Consider the following 24,760-nt stretch of genomic DNA (forward strand, 5'->3'; position numbering starts at 1 on the left):
ATTACTGTGCCTTTAAAGCATACTGTAATATCTTAATACAGGGGTCATCTTCATTGGTTTTTCTAAATATTTCTCAACTATTCTTGACTTTCTTCCCTATCCGATGATTTTTGAATCCATTTGAAAACTTAAAAAACATCTGGTTCAGATGTTGATTTGACCAACATTAAACTTCTACCCTAATTTTGGAAGAATTCTCTTTTACATTATCTTTTCTTCCATCAGACTGCTAGGTTTCCTGGAGAACTTCAGTTTTCTTAAGTTTTAAGTTATATATATATATATATATATATATAATTGTTATATATTATATGTGTTATATTTATATATATGTTATATATTATATATGTTATATATATAATTGTTATATATCATATATATATATAATTGTTATATATCATATATATATATATATATATATATATATATATATATATAAAATTTGTTTCCATTTTATTTGCTCTCCCCAACTCCCAAACTTGGGTTGAGATTCATCTACAAATTTCACTGCAAATTAATGGTTCAATTAGAAACGCTTGATATGAAGAGTCGTAATGTAAATCCTAGAATTGACGCTTGAGTTGTCCTATGTAATTATGCTGAATGATGTGGATTTATGAATACACCTGCTACTAACAGACCTTTTCTTCGAATAGAATGGATTTTTATTTTGCATTTATTTGTGCTCAAGGTTACTTGCTCTTTATGTCTCAGGTAAATGTTTGCGGTCACTGATCTCACCCAGGCCTTCCTTGCCGTGTGGGGACCCTTTCTATTTGCCCACACTGTTTCCTTTCCCTTTCTATGCTAGAGCTGTTTCAAACCTTGAAGCTTCAATTCCAATACCCCCTCACCTTCAGAAGACAGACTTGCCTTCCAGTTCAGAGAGTGGGAGAAAAACCCAGAACATAAGGCTTCTCCAACTTCCTGACATCAAATTTATGCACTTCCTTGTGTCTGGACCAAATCTGTCTGCTATTCCAGGGCTGATGCCCCATCTGTTTTCTGGACCGCATCCCCCTCCATTCCCCCGAATCCCTCATTGTTGGACAGTAAGGTCATTGTTTCCCTACAAGAATAATGCGATGCTTGGTGAACTGCACTGATATACCCTTGGCTGCTTGTTCAGTTTTTCCGTAGGATAAAGCATGGAAAGTACAATTGCTGGATCGAATGCTATGCCCCCTTTGCTCAGAGTTACCCAGTCACCACTGTGCTAACATGTGCCCCTACTATTTTGTGTCTCTTAGACTGCCTGTTTCCCTGAGCTCTTACCGACTTTGGTCATCGTTCTTTTTAATCGTCCAATTTGTTAGGCAAAGTGACATTTCGTTATTTCAATTTGCATTTCTGTTGCTTGTCTAAACGAATGATGAGCTTTGCCCTGTTCATGGCTGTCTTCCCAGAGCCTCACTGTGCACTTGTTGAACAGGAAAGACGAATGTGCAAACCATACGCTAAGTTCTGGGCTAGGTGTTGTATTGAATACAGTTGAAATACAGATGAAGTGAGATATTTTTTTCACATGCTTATTGGTCATTCACGTTCTTTCTCCTTCCTTCCTTCCTTCCTTCCTTCCTTCCTTCCTTCCTTCCTTCCTTCCTTCCTCTTTTTGGTGAATTGCCTGCTTACATGCGTTGCCCTTTTATGGAACACAGTTGAAATACAGATGAAGTGACACATTTTTTTCACATGCTTATTGGTCATTCACATTCTTTCTCCTTCCTTCCTTCCTTCCTTCCTTCCTTCCTTCCTTCCTTCCTTCCTTCCTCTTTTTGGTGAACTGCCTGCTTACATGCATTGCCCTTTTATCCATTAGCGTTCTGAGGCTATTAATTATTTGCCCGTTATATATTTAAGCAATATGTCTTTTCAGTTATTTGTCCTTTAATTTTATGGTTTGTGAAAAATCAACATATCTTTTCCCTCCAGAATTATTGAGATATAATTGAGACAGAACATTGTGTAAATTTAAGGTGTATAACAGGGTTTGATACACTTATATATTTTGAATGAATTACCATAATAGGGTTAGTGACTACCTCAATCATCTCATATAATCCTTTTTTTTTTTTTTTTGGTGTATAGTGAGAACATTTAAGGTTTACTCTTAGCAACTTTTAAGTATATAATACAGTATTATTAACTATAGTCACCACGCTGTATGAGTCTCAGGACTTATTCATCTTATAACTGGAAGTTTGTACTTTTTGACCAACATTTCCCCATTCCATCCATCCCACAGACCCTGGCAACCACCATTCTACTCTTGGTTTCTATGAGTTCAGCTTTTTTAGATTTCACATGTAAGATCATACAGTATTTATTTTTCTCTGACTTATGTCACTTAGCATAACACTCTCAAGTTTGTCACAAATTGCAAGATTTCCTTATTCCTCATGGTTGAATAATACTCCATTGTACCTATGTGCCACATTTTCTCTATCCATTCATCTGTAGATGGATACTTAGATTGTTCCCATATCTTGACTACTGGATAATGCTGCCATAAACACGGGAGGGCTGATATCTTTTCCAGATCCCAATTTCATTTCCTTCTGATAAATGCTCAGAAGTTGGATGACTGGACCATATGGTAGTTGAACCTCTATACTGTTTTCCACAATGGTTGTATGAATTTCCATTCCCACCAACTGTATACACAAGGGTTCCCTTTTCTCCACATCCTCACCAACACTTGTTTTCTCCTGTCTTTTTGATGACAGCCATTCTCACAGGTGTGAGGTGATATATCAACGTGGTATTGATTTGGATGCCCCTGATGACTGGTGATGTTAAGGGTTCTTTTTATGCACCTGGCTTTTGGTCATTTGTATGTCTTCTTTGGAAAAATATCTGTTGAAGTCCTCTGCCCACTTTTAAATTAGGTTGTTTTGCTTTTTTTTTTTTTTTTTGCTATTGAATTGTATGAGTTCCTTATATATTTTGGATATTAACCCTTATCACATAGACAGTTTACAAATATTTTCTCTCATTCTGTAGGTTGCCTTTTCCTTTTGTTGACTGTTTCTTTTGTTATTCAAGAACTTTTTAGTCTCATGTAGTTCCTTATTATTTTGTCGCTTGTGCTTTTGGTGGTGTATTTTCATATCATTGCCATGCTAACGTCAAGGAAATTTTTCCCTCTGTTTCTTGAGGTGTTTTAGAGTTTCAGTCTTTGATTCATTTCGGGTTAATTTTTGTGAGTAGTATAAGACAGGGGATCATTTTCATTCTTCTGCATGAGGTTATCCAGTTTCCCCATATTGTTTATTGGAGTCTATCCTTTTACCATTCCGTACTCCAGCTGAGTATTTGAGGGTTTATTTCTGGGCTCGTGATTCTGTGTCATTGATCTGTATGTTTCTGCTTATGCTGGTACCGTACTATTTCCACATCTCTGGCTTTGAAGCATAGTTTGAAATCAAGAAGTGCAATGCCTCCAGCTTTGTTCTTCTGTCTCAGGACTGCTTTGGCTATTTGGGGTCTTTTGTGGTTTCACAGAAATTTTAGGATTGTTTGTTCCATTTCTGTGAAAAACGTTATTGGAATTTTGATAAAATTTTGATGGGGACTGCATCGCTTCTATAAATGGATTTGCATTGTATGAACATTTTAACTATTAATTCTTCTGATCCATGAACACGGGGTATTTTTCCATTTGTTTGCGTCATCTTCAATTTCTTTCATCAAAGTCATAATTTTCAGAGTACAGATCCTTCACTTAGTTGGTTAAATTTCTTCCTAACCACTTTATTGTTTTTGATGCTAATATGAATGAGATGATTTTATTTCTTTTACAGATGTTTCTTTGTTAGTATTTAAAAACACAACTGACTTCTGTATGTTGATTTTGTATCCCACAAATCTACTGAATTCTTTTGTTAGTGCTAACAGTTTTTTGGTGGAGTGTTTAGGGTTTTCTCTATATAAGCTCATATCACTTGAAAACAATGACAATATTACTTCTTCCTTTCCAAATTGAATGCATTTTATTTCTTTTTCCTACCTGATCATTCTGGATAAGACTTCATGTAATATATAGAAAAGGAGTGGTAAGAGTGGGCCCCTTTGTAAAAGAGGAAAAGCTTCCAGTTTTTCACCACTGAGTATGATGTCAGCTGTGGCTTGTCATCTCTGAGGTATGTTGAGATATGTTCCTTCTATACACAATTTGTTGAGGGTTTTTATCATGAAAGGGTGATGAATTTGGTCAAATGCTTTTTCTGTATCTACTGAGAGGATCAAGGTTTTTATCCTTCATTATATTAATGTAGTATATTATATTTAATGGTTTGCATATGTTGAACCACCTTTGCATCCCAGGGATAAATCTCACTTGATCATGGTGTAGGATTCTTTAATGTGTTGCTGAATTCAGTTTGCTAATATTTTGTTGAGAATATTTGCATCTATATTCATCAGGGGTATTGGCCTGTAGTTTATAGTGTCCTTATCTGCCTATGGTAAAAGGGTAATGCTGACCTCATAAAATCACTTTGGGAGTACTCCCTCTTCTTAAGTTTTTGCAAGAGTTTAAGAAGGATTGGCATTAATTCTTCTTTAAGTGTTTGGTAGAATGAACCACTGTGCCATCTGGTCCTGGGCTCTTCTGTGTTAGGAGGCTTTTGATTACTGATTCAGTACTCATTATTGGCTATTTAGATTTCCTATGATGACTCATGATTTTTCTTCATGATTCAGTTTTGGTAGGTTCTGTATTCCTGGGAATTCATTCTTTTTTTTCTAGGTTATCCAATTTGTTGGCACATAATTGTTCATAATATTCTGTCATGGTATTTTGTATTTCTGTGATATAGGTTGTTATGTCTCCTCTTTCATTTATGATTTTACTTGAGTCTTTTCTCCCTTTTCTTAGTCTAGCTAAAGGTTTGTCTATTTTGATTTTACCCACAAAACAAGCTCTAATTTCATTGATCTTTTCTTTTCTTTTTTTTTAATGTTTATTTTTTGAAAGAGAGAGAGAAAGAGCACACACGAGTTGGGTTAAGAGCAGAGAGAGACAGAAGAAAGAGAATCCCAAGCAGGCTCTGGGCTGTCAATATGAACCTTGATGCAGGCCTCAGTCCCATGAACCATGAGCTTATGACCTGAGCTGAATTCAAGAGTTGGACGCTCAACAAACTGCACCACCCAGCTACCCCTCACTGATCTTTTCTATTGCCTTCTGGACTCTATTTCATTTATTTCTGCTCTGTTCTTTGTTATTTCCTTATCTTCTGCTATCTTTGGTCTTAGTTTGTTCTTCTTTTTCTAGTTCCTTGAAGTATAAAGTTAGGTTGTTTATTGAGATCTTTCTTTTTTAACGTAGGCATTTAACACTATAAACTTCCCTCTTCGAGTTGTTTTTGCCAAATTCCATAAGTTTTGGTATATTTAGTTTCCATTTTCATTTGTTTGAAGTGGCTTTTTTTATTTCCCTTTTGATTTCTTTTTTGACCCACTGATTTTTTGGAGTGCGTTGTGTAATTTCCACATATTTGTGAATTTTCCTGTTTTCCTCCTCTTATTGATTTTTAGTTTTATACCACTGTGGCTGTAAAAGAAAGTTAGCATGATATCAACCTTTTTAAATTTGTTAAGACTCGTTTTGTGACCTAAAATATGTTCTGTCCTGAAGAATGCGCCATGTAAGCTTGAAAAAAATGTGTGTTCTGCTGCTATTGGATGGAATGGTGCAAATGTCCATTTGGTCTAAAGTATAGTTCAAATCCAACCTTTCCTTATTGATTTTCTGTCTCTCCCCTACTCTTCTTATATTGTTATTTATTTCTCTCATCAGACCTGTTTGTATTTGCTTAATATATTTAAATGCTCCAATACTGGGTGCATATATATTTATGAATTTATATGCTCTTAATGAATTGAATCCTTTATCATTCTAGAATGACATTGCCTCTTATTATAGCATTTGAGTTAAAGTCTATTTTGTCTGATATAATTACAGCTACCTCTATTCTCTTTTGGTTTCCATTTTCATGGAACATCTTTTTCCATCCCTTTACTTCAAGCCTATGTGTGTTCTTAAAGCTGAAGTGAGTCCTTTGTAGGCAGTGTGTAGTTGTGTCTCGATTGGTGAATTTAATCTACTTACATGTAGAGTAACTATTCACAGGTAAGGACTAATGAATGTATCTTATTAACTGGTTTCTAGCTGTTTTGTTGTTCTCTTGTTCCTTTCTTCCTCTCTTGCTGTTTTCCTTTGGGAATCGATGATGTTCTGTCATGGTATGCCTTGACTCCCATCTCTTTATCTTTTGTGTCTCTACTATAGATTTTGCTTTATATCGTAAGGCTTACACAAAACATCTTCTAGATATAGCAGTCTACTTTATGCTGATAACAACTTACTTCAATGGCATACAAAACTACCCTCTATTCTCCCCCTTTATGTTTTTGATGTCACAATTTACCTCTTTTTATATTGTGTATTCATTAGCAAATCATTGTAGCTATAAGTTAATTTTAATATTTTTGTCCTTAGTCTTTTTACTAGCATTAAGTGGTTAACACACTACCATATTACAGTATCGGAGTATTCTGAATTTGACTATATATTTACCTTTCTCAGTGTGTTGTATATTTTCATTCATTCATATTATTAATTAGTGAATTTTCATTTCAGCTTGAAGAACTTTCAGCACTTCTTGTAAGGCAGGTCTAGTGTTGCTGAACTCTCACAGCTTTTGTTTGGGAATGAATGTCTTTATCTCTACTTCATTTCTGAAGGAAAGCTTTGCCAGTTAAAGTATTCTTGGTTGGCAGGGTTTTTTTTCCAGCACTTTTTAGGAGGGGGATGGGCAGTGGGGGAGGGAGAGAGAGACTCCTAAGTAGGCTTCATGACCAGCATGGAGCCCAATGTGGGGCTTGATCTCACCACTCTGAGATCATGACCTGAGCCAAAATCAAGAGTTCAATATTTAACAGACTAAGCCACCCAGGTGCCCTTTTTCTTTTCTCTTTTTTCTTTTCTTTTCTTTTCTTTTTCTTTCAGCATTTTGAGTACCTCATTCTACTCCATCTTGGCCTGTAAGGTTTCTGCTGAGAAATCTGCTGATAGCCTTATGAAGATTCCCTTATAAGTGATAAGTTTCTTTTCTCCTGCTGTTTTTGGGATTCTCTTTTGGTCCTTTAGTTTTGTTAGTTTTATTATTATGTGCCTCAGAGAAAATATTTTTGACCTTTTTGGGGACTTATGAGCTTCATGAACTTGGATGGTCAAATCTCTCTTCAGATTTGGGAAGTTCTCAACCATTATTTTTTTAAATAAGCTTTTTGCCCCTTCCCCCTCTCTTCTCCTTCTTGGTCTCTAGTAATTCACAGATTGCTTCTCTTGATAGTATCCCATAGTTCATAGGCTCTCTTCACTCTTTTTCATTCTTTTTCCTTTGTTGTTCTCTGGCTGGATACTTTCCAAGGTCCTGTCTTCTACTTCACATACTCTTTCTTCTGCTTGATCCATTCTGCCTTTGATATTCTCTACTGCAGCTTTCATTTCATTCATTGTGTTCTTCAGCTCCAGAATTTCTGTTTGGTTCTTTCTTATGATTTCTGCCTCTTTGTTAAACTTCTCATTTTGTTTTATGCACTGTTTTCCTACTTTTGTTGAATTAACTATCTGTATTTTCTCATAGCTCACTGAGCTTCCTTTAAAAGCTGTTTTGGGGTGCCTGGGTGGTTTAGTCAGTTGAGAGTCTGACTCTTGATTTTTGCTCAAGGCATGATCCCAGGGTCATGGGATTGAGCCCTGAATCGGGCTCTGTGCTGAGCATACAGCCTGCTTGGGATTCTCTCTCTCCTTCTGCTCCCCACTTGCATGTGCTTTCTCTTTCTCTAAATAAATAAATAAATAAATAAATACATAAATAAAAAGCTGTTTTGAATTCTTTATCAGGTAAATCACAGATATCCATTTCTTTGGGGTCAGTTACTAAAAGATTATTTTGATCCTCTGGTGGCATCACGTTTCCTTGATTTTCCATGTTCCTTTAAGTCGTGTTGCTTTCTTTGCATTTGAAGTAGCAGTCACCTCCTCCAATCTTTACTGGCTGACTTCAGGAGAGAAATACCTTCCAGCAGCTTTACTAGGGATTCTGAGGCTTTCTCAGACCTTCTATGGATACTCGTGCTCTACACTTCTTCCTCCCTCCTGAGGCAGAATTCTTGAACTTGTATGCCTTCTCTCAATTCTGCAGTGCACCAGGCTGAGTGCTGACAGCCTGCCTTTTGCTTTCCAAAGGGCAGTGCTGTTATCAAGTCTGTGGCCTCTCCTGTGCTCAAAGGTTCAGTCCTGCTTTGCGTGCATGCTCATTAGCCATCTGGCAAAGTTTCCTCTCACCGCAGCCACTGGGGGTATCCTTGTTGGGGAGCCTGTGGATGAGGTGTCCTAGTGGTAGGCAGGACTCTAGAAGGAGTCCATGATGCAGTTAACAGGATCTGAGTCCATCTGATACATTCTGAGCCCTGGCTGCTGTTCCTGTAGCTTCTCGCCAGCCCCTACTCATGTAGCTTATGACTCAGGATTCTGGATGGGGCAAGCGAGAAACTGACCTCTTTGGTAGTGTCCTGCACAGCTGAGGAGGCGGGGTGCTCACTCACATGCTCTTACTTTCCCCCATGGGAGACATCATGGGCCATGTGCCACCCTGGGGGAGGGGTGAGGCAGGTAAAGTCAAACTGTTACTTTTACCATCTCCAACGTGTCCAGGCTCGGATTGGATTTGCTCCAACAGGATGTTGGAACTTCTCTGATGGACTCCTGGACCTTCCACATTCCCAACCGCATATGTGCAATTGTCTAGGTCAGTGTTCTCCAGGGGCTTCTAGACCATGGCTGAGATGGGCTGCAGCTGGCTGATGGGACACATCAGGTCCACAGCTGGGCCTGGGCTCTGTATTCCTGTTACTTGATGCATAAGTGAGTGAGACTCATCCTGGGACCCTATCCAAATCCTTTTCATTCTTTACAGGTTTATGGAGAGCAGCATATAGTTTTCATCAAATTCCTAAAGAGACCAGCGAGACTCAAAAGGGTCATTACTGTTGAGTTTTTATCTTCCAATTTATCAACTATTTTTCCTCAATACTTATGAGTGTTCATGAATTTCCTACTACATGTTAAACACCAATCTAGAAATTTATCAAAATAATTATGTTTTCCCCCTTTGATCTGTGAATATAATGAAAAGTATTAACAGGTTTCCTAAAATTGATGTGATTACATTCCTAGACAAAATCCTACTTGGCCACTGTAAATTATTATTTTAATATGCAGCTGGAAACATTTTGTTAACATATTAAGAATTTTTGAATATTTATCAACCAGTGAGATAGTACGCAAATTTTTGGTGGTACGTGATTTTTGGGTTGGACTCAAAGTTTTTAAATAAATAAAGTGGACTTGTATACCTTTAATTTTTTAATGCTAAATCATATGGGAGTAATTGGTACCATGAACGATTAATGGATTTTATTGGCAAGATCATGGGGACTATCTTCTTTTTGATGATAGTTCTTTGACCACTTTGCCAATTTCTTCTGTCTGGTCCGTTTTGCTCACTTACTTCTCTTAAAATACTCAATATTTAAAAAATCATTACAAATATCAAATTATTCACCTATAATTTTACATAAATCTTAAAGCCACACATACTTATTTTTCAAATGCATGTACATGCTCTTTTGATTAACAAGATAAGCATTTATGCAAAATCATTTGCCTTCATGACTCATCATATATGGATTTGATCAATAATGAAATATTATAATATTCAAGACATTTTTGATATTTACAACGAGTTCTCATTCAGGAAAAACTCCCTAGGTGCTTTGAGATGAATATCGTTCATTAGAATTATCTATTTCATTGGGAGTTTTTTTTTCTTTTAATGGAATATGTGTTGAATATTTCCAAGGGCCATTTTGGCATCAGTTGGGATTATCGTGTGTTTTTAAAAAAACAGTATTTACTAAGCAATTTATTAAAACAGTGGGGTGTCCTGCTATTGCCTCCAGTTTTTCATCCTGAGAATAAATGTGTTAGTTGTGTGGGCATGCAATTCGAATATTACAACATTTAGTTTGCTAATTATTTAGGATTTTGGTATTTGTGTTTGTAGATCAGACTGGTATATATTTCTTTCTTTTGGTCTTATATTCTCTCCACCCAGAAGTGTTTTCCACGAGCACACTCCTACTTATTCTGGGGAGCTGCCTGCACACAGTATGTTCTTTGGTCTCTCTCCCTTCTTACCTTCTGTGGTCCCATTTCCCCAGGGGATCCTACTTTTGAGCTTTTGTGGGCCAAGAACTCTGAACCAGTGCTTTCCTATTTGCGACCTTCTAGGGCAACTCTGCCTTTCTCTCTTCCAACCACATCTGTCCTATGTCCCATTCTATTGCTGTCGCTGAGGCAACCTCAGTTTTTCCTGGCCTTTCAGATAACACCTGCATTTCACAGAGACGTTAAGGAATCTTTGCACTGGAGTTCTGGACAATCTTTCTCTAGTCAGTTCATCTTCTGCCAAGGGAAGATGGTGTTCTGCTGCAACCCCAGTGATCCAGGAGAGAACCTGGAACTCTTCCCAGGCAGGCAGCCAGGCCCCTCCCCATACACACACAGGATACGGTTGTGGGAATCAGTGACGCCAATGACATCCTGAGTGGTATGGAGCCTCCTCACCTGTTCAAGCACCGTGGATAAGAGCTGTAGTTCTCAGAGGATGGCTAAAGCTTCTCCCCGCCACCCCAACGGTTAAATGGAAAGTTAGAAAAGAGGCTCTAATTTTTCAACAGGCACAGGCCTACTGAGATGAGTCACTTGTAAGATACAAGTCAGTATCTAACACTACATTCTCTCTGGCACCAACTGAAGATGAAGACATTCTTCTCAAATAGAATATGACCTTGGATGAAAGACATTGGATCCTTATGTGAATGGCGAGTTATTTTATGGGGTATGACACATGTGGACAAACTTGCCTTTATGTCAACACTGATATCAACGAAAAGTTTTTCACAAGCACATTAAACTTTAGAAACCCTAGGCTCTAGGTTTTCTGGAACAGTTAGTAGATCGGTCTCCTTGATCATTGACCAGGATTGTGTTTTTCTGTCCCTTGAGGTTAGTAAATGGGGAACAGCCAGGAGATACACAAATTTGTCTCTTGTTTGGGGAGAAAGTCATTTAATAGTTCAGGGAAGTCTTAATACTTTAATGAAAATTGTTTCAAGAAACTATAAATATGGGTGATATGTGCAAGTCTGTGACTCCGTTGGAAAGCAAAGCACAATGATCCAGCCACTTATAATAATAATAAACAAAGCCACTTTAAATAAAATGCTTTTAGGAGCCTGGATATACAAACATTTGCTTATAATGTAAGAATTTACTAATTTGGGCCTTCAACAGACACTCAACATTCCATGGACATCTTTTGTCATATAAACAGTGTCATAAATGATACTTATGTCAGGAAACAAAAATCCATCTAATCTGTTACATATCTAGAACCATGGGACTTTGGAGCCTGAAGGGACATTGGGGACCACTGCTCCAAGCCTGGAAAGATTAGGGGGCTTACAGGAGATCCAGCCCCTGAAAGTAGTCTCCAAACTCAGGCCAGGAGTTCTTAGCCATTCTTTCGCTCCTTCTTTCAGGAATGCTGCGCTTGCATACCTAGAAGCAGACAGTTGTAAGAGCCGCTTTGTCCATGACTTTTCTGCCAGAACCATCGGCATGACCACCTGCCCAGTGGTAGAGGAGAAGTAAGTGCTCACTCCTGGGCTCGAAGGATCACAGGGTTTGTAGGACTGACCACTGAGGTTTGACGGAATACGATGACTTAAGGAAAGAACGACTCTTTGGGAATCCGGTTCCCAAGAGGTTTCTGGGCTTGCCCCAAGCTCCACAGACTTGTTCTACAGTTGGTTAAAATGCAGATGGTGCTGACTATCCCCCAAGTGTCACCTATATGACAAGTTTGCCTACAGCAAAGGGCTGACTCCCATCAAGGTAAAGCATGTTTCAGGGGCACCTAGGTGGCCCAGTCAGTTAAGCATCCAACTTCGGCTTAGGTCATGATCTCATGGTTCGTGAGTCTGAGCCCTGTGTTGGGCTCTGTGCTGACAGCCCAGAGCCTGGAGCCTGCTTCGGATTCTGTGTCTCCCTCTCTCTGCCCTCTCCCCTTTCTCTCTCTCTCAAAAATAAACAAACATTTAAAAAAAGAAAGATAAAGAATGTTTCTGAAATGGTTCTTCTGCTGTTGGATAAGATTCTGAAGTCCCAGTTCCCACATGGGTCATCATACTAAGGACACTAAACAGCCACTGATGTCATGTGTCTACGGGAACAGGCACATTCCTCTGCTTTGGCTCCTGGGGAGCAGGGCCAGTGGTGGAGGCTGGGGACAGTAGGGCCTGAGCAAAGCTCTCTCTGTGTGAGGCAAGGCTCCTCTTAGTAAGGCAGAGGCCATTAGCAGCCAATCGGGCATCTGGATTTCCTCACTGCCTATGTGTGAACACCGACGTACGGTCACAACCCTGGAGTACTCGCCAATTGGGGACCCTACATTTCTCCTGTTTGGTTACTGGCCTAGTCTGGTTTCACCCAGAAGCCGATCTGAGATAGGGATTTAGTTCATTCGGGAGGTGATCCTGGGGAAGTAGTGGTGGAGGAGGGGGAAGTGGGGCAGGGATGGGAAGGGAGTCAATGGGGACGGCTCATCAGCGTGGGTGCCCAGAGCTCAGCGTGCCGGGGAGGCTCGGGGAGTCAGTGTAGCTCTGCCCCAGAATCATCATGCCAGTGGGGGCCAAATAGCTGGAGAGCATTTACTTTCTTCTCGCTCCCAGCCTGCCTTCTGTGCAGGAAGAGGGGCTCCTGCCACGTCAGGTGTCCGCAGGCAGTTGGACTTTGGGCCAGGGGGCACTGCCACAGTAAGAAGATTCGGGGAGCACCGGCAGCTTCCGAAATAGTCACTTTAGTGAGTTCCACTCCCAAACCATGCTGTGCCAAGGTCACGGTTATTCTCTCTCTTTTTTTAGGTTTATTTATTTTGAGACAGACAGAGTGCAGGCAGAGAAGGGGCAGAGACAGAAAGAGAGAGAGAATCTCAAGCGGGCTGTGCAATGTCAGCACAGAGCCCGATGCGGGGATAGAACTTACAAACCACGAGATTATGACCTGAGCTGAAATCAAGAGTCGGATGCTTAACCTACTGAGTCACCCAGGTGTCCCAGAGATAGTCCCAGTTATTCTGATCCTAAAGATGGGAACCTGGGGTTGTCTGATGCCCTGCCTTTCCACTTACATTCTACGTCGCATGACAAAGCCCCAAAGGTGGTTACAGACCTAGGCTTGACATACCAGGTGCTGACTGCAACCAGGTGCAGAGCTGTTCCTTCAGTCCCAGCAGACGGATGTTATCTCACAGCAGTGAAGTTTATTTTCCTGGAGGTTGTTCCAGGGGATATGATATTTGCTGGCCTCCTGCTAATGTGCTAAACCCAATGCTGTATAACTCAACCCTTACAACTCTATTAGTGGGTATGATTATCCTCATTTTACAGATGAGGCCAAGATGTGTTTATCTAATCAACAATGAAGCCCTGGGATGGGTCCCAGGGATGAACTGAAAAACAAGACAGGTGTGAGCCTGTCAGTGGTGTTGGGAGCAAAGCTCAGGGACTGGAAGGCAGTTCCGGCTGCTGAGTGCAGAAAGGACTGGAGTACAACGCAGGGCCTGGAGGGACAGGGGGGAGCAGCCTGGGGGTAGGGTGCACCAGCTTGTTCAAAGCACTGGCGGCGAGTTAGGATATTAACCACAGTTCACAGAGTTTGCAAATTGCATGGTTGGTATTCAAACTCAGTCTAATTGCGAAGCCTATCCCTGTATCTTTCTGCTTCTAAATAATATTGAAGATAGAAACCTGTATTTGTTTTCCCATCCCAGAGTAGCCCTCTGCCTGATATGTGCTAATTATCTGTTTTTGTTTGCTTATGTGGATTTTTGCATACAACAGATCTGATTGATATTTTCATGCACTGATTCACGATAGGCTGGGGAAAGACTTAAATTTCGAGAAATGGACGTATTTGGGAGCTTGAATAAAAGCTAGCGTTTTCAACAACTCTCCTCATTTCTTGCTCAGCGAGGCATGGGGAAGGATAGGGGAGCTAAGATTTTTGCCCACTGGCTCCTCCTTCCCCTGTTCACTCTCTGCCCAGGAGAACCCCGTGCAGATTGGTGGCTGTGCCTCCAGAAGGTGACGCCTGCTGGCTAATGGAGGGGTGGGGTGGCGGGCGGGAGTGCATGACTCATCAGGGTCTGGAATGCCAGAACAGCGGGAGTTTTTGGAGCCTTGTGACCATCAGGCAGCAAAGCCAGTAGGATGTAGAGCCATTGTAAGAAATAATGTGATGTTCTTCAGTTACCCTCTGGCTCTTAGTTCTGGCAGACAAATGATGACAGTAATGGGGTATTGGTTCAAGTAACGGGGAGAAGCAAAGCCCACTACCATTGAGGAAGCAATGGGTTGGAGCCCACATCCCTGGGAGGGGCTGCCTGCGAGGGCCAAGCTCCATGCTCCAGCCCACGGGCAGGCCAGTGGAAAGATGTGCGCACTGTCCACAGGCAGATGACCTGATAGATTTACGAGTATAAGGACTCAAAGGTTATGGAGGGTGGGGTGGGAATGAGTGAAAGGCAGAGTCTGAGACGTCGGAGGGTTCGGCGGCTCAGCGATGGGAGATGGTCCCCACAGCCCTCTGGGCCTGCTCTTGACCATCTGCGGTCATTCCTGGCTTGGCCTGGCTCCCCCATGGCACCCATCTGTACTACGGAGCTTGGATCCAACAGCCTGCCTACAGAGCAGATGAAGAGGGCTTCTTCCCCCATTCACATGGGCTACCGGTAACTTTTTAGCCTATGTAACGTACTCTCAGAATAGGGGGAAAAACCTGACCACAAGCGCAAAGAAATCTAAGTGTTTCTAGGCGAGATCTTATCTGAGTTACAGAAGAAGCAGCTTGCTGTAAGGGAAGGAGCCTGTGATTTAAGGCCAAGCAGGTTTGTGAAGCGGCCCCAGCTCTGAAACTTACTAGCTGTGGGCCTCAGCCTGTTTCCTCCTGTACGTCTTCAGAGGGTTTTTATGAAATGAACGAACGAACATAAGCAAAGCACCAGGCACATAGGAGACCCTCAGCAAATGTTAGCTTCTTCCTCTTCCATTGGAAGCAGCCTTATCCCGACTCTAATGTGGCCAAGTCTAGCACGGATGTGCTTTGAGGAGCTGTAGAGGGAAGGACAGGGGGTGGAGCACTGACTGGGGGGCAGGGGGTCTGGGACCCCCTTTCTGCCAGGGGTCCTTCCTGCTGTGTTTTTCAAGCAATGTCCGTAGGTGCTCGAGGTGGGGTGGGGTTGGGTTGGGGTGGGGTTGTCTGTGCTGAAAACTCAGAACCTGGAGCCTGCTTTGGATTCTGTGTCGCCCTCTCTCTCTGTGAGTGAGAGGCCCCTGCTCACACTCTGTCTCTCAAAAAGAAATGTTAAAAAAATTAAAAAAAAAATTATAGTCTCGAAAGTAAAGGGCTGTCTGGTGAAGGACAGCAGGAGGAGGAAACAGGGCTCGGGAGGCCTGGGCCACACGGGGCCCTTTGCCTGCTTGAACTACTCAGTGCTAAACAACTGGGGTTTCTGGGGTCTCCCCTGTGCACAGGATAGGCATTTGAAAGACAGCTCTTTGGGGGCACAGGACACTTCGGCACAAATATAGAACTTTCCCCGCACCCCGGCCACACAAAACAAGCTGTCCACCGGTGGCTTCACGGTGCTTACCTTCTTGAGCTCTTCCTGGACGCCCTGGCTGTTGTCTTCAGAGGACAGACTCTCCTTGGGGTTCTGAGACTCCGTCTTGGGCTCCGACTCCTGATCGTCCCCCGAAGAGGTCTCCTTCTCGCTCACTTTCATTGCTAACTCGTACAGCCTGTTTCTCAGTTTCTCTTCCGTGGCGGCCGCCCGGCTCCGAGGGTGCCTGGCGTCGTTGCTGGTGTCGGTCTCCGACAAATCACCGGATGCCTAAATGCAAGTCAGAATCAGGAGCTGAGGACTCCTCTGCCAGAGTCCTGGTGCTCGTTCCCCATCACCCCCCGGGGAAGGGACTGTCCAGGAAAATCAAGCTCTCTTACCTGACCTGCTTGCTCTACAGATGGCCTTTTACTTTCCACTTTTACTTTCTCAAATACATGCACCTTAATGCTTCGTTAAAGCGACCATGCAGGTGAGCGCCTGTGCTCAGAAACGTGTTCAAATTCAGCGTTTTTTCGCTCACAAGATGCTTACGGGGCGCCCACCGAGGCAGCTGAGTAGGAGGAGGCTGAGACACCTGGTTGGCGACCCCCTTGTGGAAGGGACACACTAAAACCTCAGGTGCTAACTGTCCTGGTGGTAAGCACCGAGAAGGGGGTGGGGAAGGATGCTCTGAAGGCCCCCCTAAGGGGCACTTGAGGGCTGGAAAATGGAAGAAGCTTTCTCATGGAAATGGCCATACAAAGTGCAGCAGTTACCGAGCTAAAAGGGAGACAGGGAAGGACAGCATTCTGGGCAAAGGGCAAAGATTTTGAGATGGTGTGAGGTCCTTGTAGGTAGGTAAGCAATACTGTGTGACCTTCCTTTGATAATTACAGTCCCAGCTTAATAATGATACCTTTGGCTCCTACTGTCCACTTGGTGGGTATCTCCTAAGCTGCTTCTGGGAGTAGATCCCTGAAGACAGGGAGACTGTGACTCTCCCTCTGGCCTTGGCCTTAAGGTGGACAGATGTGCATGGAATTTTAACAAGATAACCCTCAGCAAACCATTGGGGTCCATTAGACCAGACTTCAGTTCTTTAATTCCTCTTTGAGTTGCTCTGTCTATTTATAAGGCTTGACGTTTTATTGTTTTTATTCTTTCTTGAAGGCTTTCTTAAGAACAAAGAGAAAATTTACTGATTTTTTAAAAAATAAAATAAGACTCATTCTATTTTGTAATCACTACGTGGGTTCGTTGGACCCTTTCATCAATCTATGGTACATGACGGGATCTTTGTGATCTTCTTTTTCCTATCTTTCGAAATATTTTGCTCTTTCATCGTCCTGGGAATTATCTTCCATCATTACTCATCAATTATGCCCAATTATGCTAACAGACACCAAAATAATACAACAGAAGAATGGAATTGCCTGGAAGGATGATTCAGTAACGAAATAAATCATCGGCGTTTTGACTCTGCTTTTAGCTCACTGCATACAGTTGAGAATTCAAAATTTTTCATAACTGCAAAGAGAAGGAAAGTGACAGAGAACAACATTTCATGACGATGAGATGACTCAGAGGATGAATTCAAAGAGAAGGAGAGCGGCTCTTCAGAGCTAACGATGATGGTAAGTTGCCTGTATGAGTAAAAGCTCAGCCCAAGAGTCTTCAGATGATAGTGCCTCAAGGTGAATTTCCTCAGACTAAAGAATCTGATCAGTAAATAATGCATTTATAAGGACACAAGGAAATACGGTATTTTCATTCAGTTGGCCATTCAACAGGAAGGGCTTCATCATATACCATATTATAGCAAGAATTGGGACCGTCCTGTTCTGCTAAAAAAAACGTGTGACAGATTCTTTCATTCTTTGTGACGTTTGCACATCAAATTTACTTGACACAGTTGTAACTGGACGGATGCTAAAGGCAGCAGTCTATATAAAGGGGAGTAGGAGCAAACGGATGACATAGAAAGGAAAATAAAGAGCCCCTGACTGGATCGATAAAAGAAACAAAGTCCACTGGAAATGATTGTTTTTCTGGTCCTGAGCAAGAATCCGTGATGAACTGGCCTCATGGGAGGTGACCAGTACTCCCAGCGTGCTTGAGAAGGAGGAATTCTTTTGTCTGGGGATACAGGGAAGCTCAATGGGGAGAATGGCCTCTGGGTAGGTTCTTGAAAGATGAGGAAAATTTTAATATGCAGATGTCGGGTCAGACATTCTTGATGAGGAAGCAGCAGGGCCAGTAAGACCCAGGGAGCATGAGATTGCTTGGTGTAGCTGGAGGACTAAGGCTCAGAAATGGGAGAGTGGGGGGGCGGGGGTTGGGAGGGAGGAGAAAATGGGCCTGGGTCAGACTGCAGAGGGTGAAGGATGAGCCCAAGGAGCTGAGCTTGTCTACCAGAGAGTTTCGCTGCTGCCTTGTGGTGTATACCACACTAGCCTGGAAGTCAGCAACTGGCCACAAATCCACATCCAGCAACCTCTTTTCAGCTCACTCAACAGATTTAACACACATAGCAATTCGTCTTAACTTCGGTTTGCTTTTCTTTAGCTTTGGCTTATGTCTTTACCTCACCGGAACCTTTGAAGACTTGGTCAATGGTGATTCAGTCTACATTCAGCAAACGCATTCCGAATGCCTACTATGTGCTGGGCCCGTGCTGGCCACTGGAGCCCACAGGTGGGAGTGAAAACCATGCCGCTCTGGGGAAATTCTCTGGTGGTGGAGGGACGTCATCTTGACACATGGGGTACCACACACACACGTGAGCATTTGATGAGACTCAGGGGGAGCCCTCGCCTAGTTCGTCGGATGGATGTTGTCAGGAAAGAAAGAGGAATCGGTGATAGCTGAGTAGAATCTTAAAGGATAAAGTCCTAGAGATTATCGGGATATATGTCCAGTGTTATTTGAGTGTTGAGAATTGTATTAATGATACACGATGGTCCCAGAGTTCAATAAACACTGTAGTCGTACGCACAGGGATCTGACATCAGGAGATGTAGTACCATGAACGTAGATGAAAGCATCATTATCAAAAGCCACGAGAGCTTCAAAACTAACTTAAGTAATATTTGGCCCTGTAATATTTACGTAATATTAAGTGCGTCAACAAATAGTTACATCTCTAAAGAAAAATGGGTCTGTGTTTTCAGTCTACAAAGGATCGAATCATCCCTGCTCTGTTATAAACTTACAGGTTTCCCCCATGTATTGATTTTAATGTCAGTCTCCATGAGAGCTGGAACAATAGATGTTAAGTTGGAGGTCTCAGCTAACACGGGTCTGTGGTTGGCCTCTGGGGATCCCTGATACTGTTTTCACACTTCAGTTTCCATGCACAATTTTCTAGGGAGAGGGTTACCGGCCTTCATCAGATTTTCACTGGCATCCATGGCCCCAAAAGACTAAGAAACAAGGAAAAGAATAAATAATCCTACTTCCTGATAAGACAACAGTAGACAGATACACGTTACTCGAATATGAAATAGCAAACTTCCAGTTGAAATCAAAGGAAGGGGGAGAAGTGTAGTCGGTTTCCAGAGTCTGTTGGGAACCTGGACAGAAGGTTTAGAGAAGATGAGAAGGGCTGCAGAATGTCCAGCCTGAAGACTATATTCTTGTACCTCAAAGGGACCTTGAAAATGAAAATGTTGGACGGTGACTCAAACAGATTACCAGGAGCATTATGAAGACAGTGGAGAATTCTAAGAAACTTTGGCGACTCGAAAAATAAAATAATCATAGAATGGAATTCCTGAAGGGCAAGCTGGATAACATAGCAATATGCGTATCTGGGCATAAGACATTTTATAGAATCAGTTAAAAATCATAATTGCCTTCCACTGGTGCTTTTTCTCAATCCCGCCCACTCCACTTTATAGGTCGGCATTGGTATGTATAATGGGATGACATTACTTTGAAAATAAGAAACTAATGTTTTTCAGTTGCCATTAAAACAACGCTCCTTCGCACCTCCTTTTTCTTAGCCAAGCCTAAGCATTTTACCCAGGGGAGAAGAGTGTAGATCCAGAATGGAAGGATCATGGATCAGCTCACTCCACCACCTCTTTGACATGGTGATAATGTAGAAAGCCAGATTTTATGGAAAGAGAGAAGAGGCTTCTAGAGACTCAAGTTCCCTAAAGTTCAAATGCTGGATTTTGCTTGCTCCTCAGTTGGGGGCCAGGGAGAAGGAGCCTCACAGGCTGCCTGTGGCCTCTCACCCTTTGGACCGTATTAATTTGGGGCTGCTGTGCCAGGGTTGAATCAGACCCAGAGGAAGGGCCTCAGAGGGACCTGAAGGGGCTCCTGGTCTCCCCGAGCTCCTGTGTGGTGCAGAGAGCATCCAGGAGCCGGCTGGCAGAAGATCATTGGTGGTGCCGGAAGGTGAGCTTAGTAGCGTTTCCTCAGGTGGGAAGGAAGCGGCTGACTTGGGGCTGGACAGCCGGGTCCCAAGGGTGATGACAGTGACGGCCACGGGGGAGGGGGGGGCGGCCCGAGGGAGAGATACTGGGTTCTGACCAGGCACACAGGGAACAGACCACCGGTTCTCAAGCCTTAGGACGCCAGTGGGGTGGGAATGACTTCGTGAACAGGGACCCCCTCACTGAAGAGACATGCAAGGACCCAGAGGACCCTGCTGAACTCTAAGATGGCCATACAGCCACAAGGACACAGAAGCTCCCCCACAGGTGCCCCAAGATGGCAAAAGTGGAGAGAGTGGAGGGGTTGGAGGACTGATTATCTACCTAGAAGAGGAAAGACCATTTTATTTATTTATTTATTTATTTATTTAGAGAGTGGAGGAGGGGCAGAGAGGGAGAGAGAGAGAGAGAGAGAGAGAGAGAGAGAGAGAATCCCAAGTAGGCTCCATGCTCAGTGCAGAGCCTGGTAAGGGGCTTGATCTCATGAACTGTGAGATCATGACCTGATTTGAAATCAAGAGTTGGACGCTTAACCAACTGAGCCACCCAGGGGCCCCAGGAAAGACAGTTTTAAAGAGAGCAATCACAAGAGGCAAGGTGTTCTTGGATTGGCTAGTTTACGTCGTTGGCTATACAGCGTGGGGAGGCAGAGAAGGAAGGCTAAGGCAGTTACAGAAGGACACAAGGTCACCTTTTCCTTGCACACTTCAATTTAGCACGTGGAACCCGGAGACCCCGGCTAAGTAAGAAAGTGATGGGGATGTGAGAGTGGGGGGCCGGAACTGGACAGCTGTGGCTGTGCACGTTAGCGTGGGTGAGCAGGGAGCTGGGCACAGGACACGCGGGGTCTCACTCACGTGTCCTGACGATTCCCTGCGTATCCACGAGGGCCCTGAGGTTGAGCAGGCTGTCGGAGGTCATGTGACCAGACAGCCTGACCCTGCAGGCCACGCTCTTGCCATTTTTCCAAGACAAGGCCAGATGCTCCGGATGAAGCCACGCTCATTAGAGAAAGACGGCAGAACCACAGAATAGGGACAGAACCCGACAGGCAAAGGATTTAATCTCTTTCATGAAGCACAAGTGTAAATGGGGGAGAAGATACTTTCTCTGGAAGCTTTCTGGAGATGCCTACCTTCAGATTTCCTTAGAGGATAAAGTGTTCTTACCTCCACTCACCCTTGTGATCTGTCTTTATGCACCCTGAAATTCTGCCTGCTTTAATTTAAAGCAGTTTTTCTCCTATTACGCCTCTCCATCGTCCTTATCAAAATTCTCCACATGTTTGAAGGGAAGCAATGTCAATGTCTTCTAGACTGAGCAACCCCGGTCCCAGGAACGCTTTTTCACAAAGCCCGTCTTTCATCTTCCAGGTCATTTGAGGGAGAGGTGGGAGGCTTAGCATTTTCTCCACCTTTGAAAAAAACCCGGCTAAAGGATTACTTTCACATGTTAGGTATCAGCCTTCGTTGACTATATCCCGGGTTCTCGTGGTTCTCTCTGTTCCTGCTGATGAAAAATACTGAACCTGACCTAAAAAAGCAGTTCTGCGGCTTGCTTTTAGGTATTTCAGTGAACTTCAGAGAAGGGGCCTGGCTTACAGGTGCACCCGCCCTGGGACTACCATGCGTGGTGAATGCACGTAGTTTTCCTTGCAGATGCCCTGGCAGAGTTGTTCCAGAAGCCAGAGAAGAGAGAATGAGCCTGCGCTGGCTGGCTCTACCGTCGGCCTGTTTCTTCTGAGGACTCGGACGATTTCCATCTCTGGTGCCTTAAGGCAGAGGTCTGTCCTCTCTCGACGTACTGCCACTAACCTAAAACCAGTTTTGCTCACAGGCTGTGCCCTGGTGATCAAGGCACTTATTTTTCTTGTAACTGGTGTGATAAGAACAGTCACACAGCTACACACCAAATCCCTGGCCAACTATCATGGTTAAAATGGGAACACATCACCTGGAATCCTATCAAATTGAATACGATCATCTATTTCTTCCTGCCTCTGTGAGAACCCCTTCACATGGAAGGACCTGGGCTTGGCCGGTGGAACTGTATGGAAGGCAGATGCCAGCCCCAGCTGCTGCGGATGCATTTGGTGAAGGAGGCTGTGAAAACTTAGCACCTACATACTGATCTGAAAGGCTTAATTTTAGCTTTTACAATTACAGGTCCGTTGTCCTGTATGGATCCCAGGCTGTTTTCTGAGTCTTTCATATTATAAAATTGATTTAAAAACGAACGAACAAGGGGCGCCTGGGTGGCTCAGTCGGTTAAGCATCTGACTTTGGTTCAGGTCATGATCTCCTGATGGTGGGTTGGTGGGTTCGAGCCCCGCGTCAGGCTCTGTGCTGACAGCTCGGAGCCTGGATCCTGCTTCAGATTCTGTGTCTCCCTCTCTCTCTCTGCCCTTCCACCCTCTCACTCTCTGTCTCTCTCTTAAAAATAAACATTAAAAAAATTAAAAAACAAAAACAAAAAACCAAATGAACAAAACCTGAATCTAATCTGGGGCACATCTCCCTCTCCCAGAACAGAAAATCATTCCCTGACTGATGGGCTCTTCTGCTCGTCTGTGTTCCCTCTCTTTATAATCTCCTCTCTGACGGAATTAGACCATGCTGTTTGTTGAAAGGGCCAGAATGATGGCAGTTCCATATAAAACAGCTAGAAAATCACTCGCCTGGGCTTCTCGGGTCAGTATTTACTCGAGGGACGGGCATTTGAGACACAATCATTTGTGTATTTTTTCATACTGACCACAATTGGTCTATTGCTTTGTAGAGAAATCTGTTAGGAATAAAGCATCATTAACAGTGGATTTCATCTTTTTTTTTTTTCTCTGACTCTCCATTGCAATTGAGGGGAGTCTCTAAGTTCTGTGACCTTTGGATTCTGATGGCCATTTAGACTTGGACCTTAATGCCAGCACGAGAGTCAGAATGGTTAGGAAGAGTCTCCTAAAAGTGAGGACATTCAGGGCAGGGATTGGGGTACAGGGACTGAGGCATGTTCCAGATCCCCTTCTTTTCACTGGTTTCTAAGACTTGCTAATGATGTTGAGTGAGCTAGGTTCAAGTCCAAGCCATTTGGAATAGAGAGGCCAACATTTTCCTCCGCGGAAAAGTTAGCATGGTTGGATTGCCACAAAGAAGTAAAGGTCTTAACTCATAATTAGCCCTGGTATTTAATATCTGCCCCAAATAAAGACTACATTTTAACTTATTGCAAACCTAATGTCATCATTTTTGGTGGATGATTCTTAGCATCTAATGACTCCTGATTAAAAATCCTCCACAGCAGGACTTCTCACCCAGAGTCTGTGGAGCCTCAGGGAAGCTCCTGCTCCCCAAACTCCTTGACATTGGATGTAAACCTTTGAGTGACTGTGTTTATGCGCCACCGCCCCCCACCCCCTTTAGCCCTCCGCTGCCCCATGTAACACACACTGGGGAGAGGCGTCTGTGTTCATCAGGTTCTCAATAGGGCCTATGACACAAACATATTTAAGAATCACCATTATTCAGCAAGTGTCTCTCCTTGTTTTCTAGACCTGTTCTCTGCAGGGAGGTTACCTTGGAGGGCACACCCAGCAGTCCTCATGTTCAAGGGGAATCATTTGCCAGATACTGAAGATTTTGCTCCTGTTGAGGGGGGTATTGGTCACCCCCGTTCGGAACTGTTTCCAGGTTATTATTTGTTTTTGCTTAGGCTGTTGTGTAGGTGGGAGTAAGGGACAAGGGCAGAGGCCAGCCCTGTCTCAGAGCTGTTCTGCTTTCAGTTATATTATATATTGTCTTCTCCTTAAGTTTGCATTTCAGGCAAAGTTCCGTGCCTAAAAAAGTCTGAAAATCAATGGCGAAGGGGCGCCTGGCTGGCTTGGTTGGTAGAGCGTGCGACTCTTGATCGTGGGGTTGAGTTTGAGCCCCACATCGGGTGTGGAGCCTACTTTAAAAAAATAAATAAAATATTAAAAAAAAAAGACAATTGGAGGTGAAGAATTGGGGGCAGGGTGTGGGGATTACCACCCTTTGGTCTGTGTACTGGAGGCAATTCAAATTCAACTGGAGTAGACTGAAGGGCCTGCTTGGGGGATATTCTCTTGGCACACCTCAGAGGGAGGTGCACCTGTTGGGTGCCTCGGTGTTCTCGGGATGCGGGGGGCGTCACACTACCCCCAATACCCGTGGGTCTTGCTAGCACTTGTCAGAGAGCACCCCCTTGAATTCGGAACTTAACAACGCTCACGAACCAGGGCTTGGGGCGGGGGCAGCCATCCACTCCTCCACATATCCCGAACTGAATCCCGAACAACCTGGACCAGCAGAGGTTGGTGTATTTGGCCCCTGATAGACTGACTTGATGGAACTGTGCCCTCGGTGATATACTGGTTCACGCTGAGGGACACTGTGAGGAGCAGCCTCCAATGTGTGTGCTTGTTTGGAGGCATTTATAGCAAAGGGTGATACATCCTGCCTTCTCTCCATGAGGACCCATGGGATAAATTTCTCATGGATCTCA

At 43.3% G+C, this 24,760-nt stretch overlaps 1 protein-coding gene across 5 annotated transcripts in view; it reads right to left on the reverse strand.

The window, feature by feature from the left end:
- MYRIP (myosin VIIA and Rab interacting protein) overlaps nucleotides 1-24,760 on the reverse strand; it is a 371,862-nt gene that overhangs the window by 34,128 nt on the left and 312,974 nt on the right. For all 5 annotated transcript variants that reach the window (XM_053903956.1, XM_053903959.1, XM_053903955.1 and 2 more), the window contains one exon: nucleotides 15,852-16,091. In XM_053903956.1, coding sequence (XP_053759931.1) covers nucleotides 15,852-16,091 — 240 coding nt within the window. The remainder of the gene's footprint in view (nucleotides 1-15,851; nucleotides 16,092-24,760) is intronic.

Source organism: Panthera pardus, unplaced genomic scaffold (genome assembly GCF_024362965.1).
Source record: "Panthera pardus isolate Hobbes unplaced genomic scaffold, ASM2436296v1 HiC_scaffold_16, whole genome shotgun sequence".
Lineage (NCBI taxonomy): Eukaryota > Metazoa > Chordata > Mammalia > Carnivora > Felidae > Panthera > Panthera pardus.